Genomic DNA, 6,230 nt, shown 5'->3' on the forward strand with positions numbered 1-6,230 from the left:
TGGTAGTCTTTCCACTAGAGATTGCATCGCGTCGAACTTCTTGGAGAACATCTCCTCTAGGTGGGCTACCACGGAAGGTCTTGTAGATGTTGCCCCTGCGGGTGCTTCCTGATCTGGTTCGAGCTCAGATTCGCTGTCTTCTATGTTGTGAACCTGAGAGGTTCCATTCTTTTTCCGGGTTACCCCATCTCCGTCGGTTGCTGGGCGCGCAGCCTCGGCTCCGGAATTAGGTGTCGTTAGATCTTGCATGGGCCGGATCTTAGCTCTGAAACGGTGCTTCTTGTTGCTTGTCGCGTTGAGAGCCTGGTTCTCGTCTCGGAGGGAAAGATTTTGCGACTCGAGTTGGCTAAGCTTCTCGGTGCTTTGCTCCAGGTATTTAAAGTGTTCATCAAGCTTCTCCTTCAGGCCTTGCAATTCAGAAGAGAGCTCCGGGTCGTCTGTGGCTCTTTCCTAAGCCTTGTGCAGCTCGGTGACTTGACTTTGCGGGCCGTCGAGTTGTCTTTGAAGCTTGGCCTCCTTTTGGGTTTCCGGTTGATTTTTCTACTCATCCGCCGTCACCATCACGTAGTTTGGATTACCCCCCTCCTTTTAGCGCCAGACTGTTAGGGGATTTTTGTGTAAGTCCTTTTTAGGGTACTACGGAACGGAGGACAAGCGTATAGATTCGAGTAGTTATGATAGGTTTGTGAAAGATTTGTAAAAGACGATGAATAAGGAGACGGTTTATTAGATCAAAGAGCCGGAACTACAATAGAATGGTGTAAGAACCCTAGTGTAGCCGTCTATCTCTAAATTCTAAGTCTCCGGGTGTAGATTAGTCGATCCCCTGCTTTAGGTTTTGTTTCGCCTTATATAGTCGCCTTTTAGTCGGTCCGAGTAGGAGGAATTATTCCATATTCGGAAATATGGAAGATTCTCCTAGTCGGAAGTTTTCCATTTCTCGAAGGAAGGAGTAGTTCTCGAGGGTAATTCCTAGAGTAGTTCTGAAGGGTAATTCCTGAGTTCTCGAGTTCCTTTCAGTGAAGACCTGGGGTACTTCGTAAGCGGGGACCCGGAGGTCTGGGTCCTGCCTGAAACCTGGAGAAAAATGATACCGGAGTATTTTTCCCCATCAGATAGCATTATCTCTTGGACCGTCTTGTATAACATATGAAATGCTTTCTTTAGCTCTTGCCCCGGAGAGAGAGAGAGACTGTCTAGATGGTTTGTGAGATCATCTAAGTTGGGGTTTAGGCTAGACTTGATAAACAACCCTTCGACAGCTTCACAGAAACCAGCAGCCATTTTCTTAGTTCCTGATCTTGTTCTTGGTGCTTGTTTAAGAGTGGGAATGTTGATATCTGGTTATATATCCTCATCAAGATAGATGTTCTGATAAAAAATAATAATATTTAGTAAAATATGATTATTTAGTCATTAGAGTACTGTAGTGTCAAAACCCATACCAAGGAAAACTTTGGTTGTGTTCAACCTTTGAAAAAGAAAAATAACAAACCTTTGAAGATTTCACATTCGCGAGAACGTTTTGTGGATGTAAGAAATGCCTCTGAGATATCTAAGATGTTGGTTGTCATAGTTTCTTGAGGACTAATGAGTTCTCTTGATGTTCTTGCTCTTTTCTTCCCATCTTTCTCTACCGTTATCTTCTTTAATCTCAACACACTCGAGAGTACATAGAGAGCCCTGATGAAGGTGTATGGGAAGACGATGCTGTAGCAGAGCTGAAGTAGTTCATGAAGTGTGACATGAACTACTACATCAGAGAGGCGGTTCGTGAGAAGCACGTATCAAGACCGATGCATTAAAAGAAGATTTAATGAAGAGGGACATTAAAGTAAGACTTGAAGAAGAAGCAATTGATCTAAAGAGAAAAAGGAAGATTGGCTTATTCGCTGAAGTAAAAGAAATGGAAAGTTTCCATTGGGTAGATAGATTAGATCTAGGGCTTCCTCAAAGATATATAAGGAAGCCGTGGCACTGTGTTAGGGGTTAACACACAGGGAGAGCTTTTAGCAATAGAGAGTTTTATACGTCCTAAGAAGGAGAAGCAAAGCATCTAGGGGTTAAGAGCTTAGGTGGTTCAGAGTCTGTCTTAGATCTCTGAACGAGTTGACTAGCAAACAAGTCGAGGTTTGTCTTGAGCTTGTTTGAATTATTGCTTTTAATAAGAACTTGTAAGAGCTTTTAAAAGAATAAATATAGTCGTATTTCTTGGATTTGAATAACCCTGTACTACTGTGTGTTCTACATAGCATAGCTTGCTTATCTTACATTAACAATTGGTATCAGAGCGGGTATATGTACTTTGTTTATTTAAACAGGTAGATCCTGCGGAGTAAGATGGATAGCTATCGCGAATTGGTGATAAGTTCCAAGGTGATCCTTGAAGTAGGAAACTATGGATTCTGGAAGGCGCGCATGAAGGCTACAATCAAGGGCATTGACCCATTGGCGTGGAAGGCTGTGGAATCTGGTTGGAAATCACCTGTTGCAAGAGCCGAGGATGGGACAGATGTTCCAAAACTGGAGGAGCTCTGGACTGATGATGAGAACAAGATGGCTAAGTTCAATGCTCGTGCACTAACTGTCATACATTGCAGTGTAGCAAGGAAGCAGTTTGAATTAATTCAAGGATGCGAGGCAGCAAAGGATGCATGGGATATTCTGCAGAAGCATTTTGAAGGAACCTCAAAGGTTCAGAGTTCTAGAAAGGATATGCTTGCAACAAGATTTGAAGAGCTAAAGATGGAAGAGAATGAATCTGTTGGAGATTTCAGCTCAAAGATTAGCTCACTAGCACAAGAAGCACTTACACTTGGGAAGAAATACAAAGAGAAGAAACTTGTGAAGAAGTTCCTGAGGTGCTTGCCGTCTAAGTTCATGGCATACAAAGCAGCTATGACCGTCTCCTGTAACACTGACGAGATGACATTTGATGAAGTGGTTGGAATGTTACAAGCTCATGAGATGGAAGTGGCTGGTGTGTCTGGTGGAATGAAGGAAAAAGGAATTGCTCTTGCATCAGTTGAAAAGGAGCATATGGATGATAATGATCCTGTGAGTCTTCTGGTCAGAAGGTTTGATAGAGCTCTACGAAAAGTGGGGAATGGGCAGAAGAAGTTTGGCCAAGGTAGGAAGACGTCCGAGCCAGAAAAGAACTACAGGAAGAATGATGCTAAGTGCTATGAATGCAAGGGGTATGGTCACTTTCGAACTGAGTGTCCCACAGTGAAAAGAAGAGAGATTCAGTGCCATAACTGCAAGGGATATGGACACACTCAAGCTGAATGCGAGTCGGATGGTAGGAGAAAGCCGGAAAAGTCCATGATAGGAATCAATGACAGCGAGTCCGACAGCGAGAGTGAAGAGGAAGTGAACAACTTTGTGGCGTTTCTAGGAATCGTGGAATGTGAGTCAGGATCTGAGAGTGATGTTGAGCAAGAAAATGACTTAGATGAAAGCTACAAGGAAGTTCGAGAGACGCTAGTGAAGCTGGGAACGGAGAATTTGGCCTTGGCTAAAGAGAAGGCAAGACTGGAAGTTGAAGTACAAGTGTTGAAAGATGACCTCGACAGGGAAGCTGAGTTGGCCAAGGAAAGTGTGAATCTGATCAAAGAAAAATTGGTCCTGTCTAAGCAAGCGGACGAGCTCAGAGAAGAGTTACTTACTGAAAAAAAGAAAGCAGCTGATCTTCAAGCTGAATTGGATCAGCAATATCGGAAGATTAAGATGCTCACGGGAACCAAGCAACTTGACAAGATTCTGAGCAGTGGAAGAACTGAAAGCTCATTGATGGGACTTGGTTACACTGGAAGACAGAGTAGTTCAACAGGTACAACGCGCTTTGTATCTGGAGGTTTTGCGCATGCTGAAGAAACCAAGACACAAACTACTCCAGCTCAGATGAGTGGATGCTTCTTCTGTGGAAAGTTTGGTCATTACAAGAGGTATTGCTACAAGTATCTGGAACGGGTCAAACAAGTATGGAGACAACACAAGTTTTGGAGAATAGGCAAGACTTCTCGAGGCTGGATGAAGAAAAATGACTTGTATCCTAAGATAGTGACTGAACCAAGAAGTACCGTTCGATGTAACATGGCACGAGTGGCGAGTGATTCCAAATCCGAGGAACCATGGTACTTCGACAGTGGGTGTTCTAGACACATGACGGGAAACATTGAGTATCTAGACAAAGTGTCAAAGGTAAAAGGAGGAAAGGTAACCTTTGGAGATGGAGGATGTGGTGTCATTCAAGGCAAAGGTACAACGTGTAACTCAGAAGTACCTAAATTGGTGAATGTCTACTTTGTCAAAGGATTGAAGGCCAACTTGATCAGCGTGAGTCAACTGTGTGATGACGGACTCACGGTGTGCTTCTCAGCAATTGATTGCCGTGCAATAAATCAACATGGTATAACAGTGCTACAAGGTGTGAGATCTGGCAATAACTATTACATGTGGGAAAAGAAGGTTAAGTGCTTGTCAGCTCAAGGGAATATTGATCTATGGCATAGACGTTTGGGACATATGAACTTCAGGAATCTAACGAATCTTGTATGCAACGACTAGGTTCGAGGAGTACCCAAACTCAAGATTGATGACAAGATTGTGTGTGGTGCATGCAATGAGGAAAAGCAAGTCAAGATACAACACAAGAAGGTACCGGATGTTCAGGCAAAGGCACCATTGGATCTAGTTCACATGGATCTCATGGGTCCTATGCAAACCGAGAGTATTGGAGGAAAGAAGTATGTGTTTGTACTAGTGGATGACTACACCAGATTCACTTGGGTTCGTTTTCTCAGGGAAAAGTCAGAAGTGTCTGAAAGTTTCAAAATCTGGGCACTTCAACTCATAAATGAAAAGGGAGGAATCAAGAAGATACGCAGTGATCATGGAGGTGAATTCGAGAATGAAGCCATGACTACCTTTCTTGGATCAAGAGGAATAGCTCATCAGTTTGCAGCACCGTGGACACCTCAGCAGAATGGAGTAGTTGAACGAAAGAATAGAACTCTACAGGAAATGGGAAGAGCAATGCTTCATGGTAACAAGATAGCCAAGAGGTTCTGGGCTGAAGCACTCAGCACAGCCTGTTATACAATCAACCGTGTGTATGTCAGAAAAAGGACAACAAAGACACCGTATGAGATGTGGACAGGCAAAACTCCTAATCTTAGCTACTTTCATGTTTTTGGATGCAGGTGCTACATACTGAATGACAAGGACTACCTTGGGAAGTTTGACTCAAGAAGTGATGAAGGATTCTTTCTGGGTTATGCACAGTCTAGCTCAGCATACCGAGTCTACAACAAGCGAACAGAATCAATTAAAGAATCAGTGAATGTTGTATTTGATGATTTGTCTGTGGTTGTAGGTGATGACTTGGGATCAGATGAAGAGGAAGAAGGTGGATCCTCTGTAGCTGTTACTGAAGTCATTGAGGAAGGTCCTATCACAGATACAGTACCTCAACCAGTGATTCAGCAAGTTCATCGCAATCATTCGAAGTCTGATGTGATTGGAGGGATTGAAGAATGACGAAAAACGCGTGGAAAGGTGATCAACTTTAAAGAAATGGTGCAGTTCGCATGTTTCGTCTCATCAATAGAACCTAAGACACACACTGAAGCACTACGTGATGAATATTGGATTGTCGCAATGGAGGAAGAACTTGAGCAGTTCACCAGGAACGATGTGTGGGAACTTGTTGCTAGACCTAATGGAGTAAACGTGGTTGGCACTAAATGGATTTTCAAGAACAAGACTGATGAGCATGGAGAAGTAGTTCGTAACAAGGCAAGGCTTGTCGCTCAAGGATACTCACAGATTGAAGGAGTAGACTTTGAAGAAACCTTTGCTCCAATTGCAAGATTGGAATCCATTCGGCTGTTTCTGGGAATGGCGTGCATTCTGAACTTCAAAGTCCATCAAATGGATGTGAAAAGTGCTTTCCTAAATGGAGTACTTCAGGAGGAAGTTTATGTTGAGCAGCCAAAGGGATTTGAGGACCCAGTGCATCATGACTACGTGTACCGACTGAAGAAGGCACTATATGGTTTGAAGCAAGCACCGCGTGCATGGTATGAACGACTCACAAGGTTTCTGCTAGAAGCGGAGTACATCAGAGGGAGCATAGATAAGACACTATTCTTCAAGGAAGTTGAAAAAGATATAATCATTGTTCAAATCTATGTGGATGACATTATTTTTGGAGGTACGTCACAAAA

At 43.2% G+C, this 6,230-nt stretch overlaps 1 protein-coding gene across 1 annotated transcript; it reads left to right on the plus strand.

Annotated features, from left to right (window-relative positions):
- Positions 1-2,340: 2,340 nt before the first annotated feature.
- Positions 2,341-5,541, plus strand: LOC130499029 (uncharacterized). The gene is made up of 4 exons (XM_056992919.1): positions 2,341-4,470; positions 4,570-5,114; positions 5,205-5,275; positions 5,396-5,541. Exons 1-4 carry the CDS (start codon positions 2,341-2,343, stop codon positions 5,539-5,541), a joined length of 2,892 nt encoding a protein of 963 aa, XP_056848899.1.
- Positions 5,542-6,230: the final 689 nt, after the last annotated feature.

The sequence above is a fragment of the Raphanus sativus genome, chromosome 8, assembly GCF_000801105.2.
Source record: "Raphanus sativus cultivar WK10039 chromosome 8, ASM80110v3, whole genome shotgun sequence".
NCBI lineage: Eukaryota > Viridiplantae > Streptophyta > Magnoliopsida > Brassicales > Brassicaceae > Raphanus > Raphanus sativus.

Coding starts and splice junctions, on each gene's coding strand:
- LOC130499029 (XM_056992919.1), top strand. CDS start 2,341: ATGGATAGCTATCGCGAATTGGTGATAAGTTCCAAGGTGATCCTTGAA. Junction 5,115..5,204: donor TGTTATACAATCAACCGTGT/GTATGTCAGAAA, acceptor TTTTGGATGCAG/GTGCTACATACTGAATGACA. Junction 5,276..5,395: donor TGATGAAGGATTCTTTCTGG/GTTATGCACAGT, acceptor ACTTGGGATCAG/ATGAAGAGGAAGAAGGTGGA.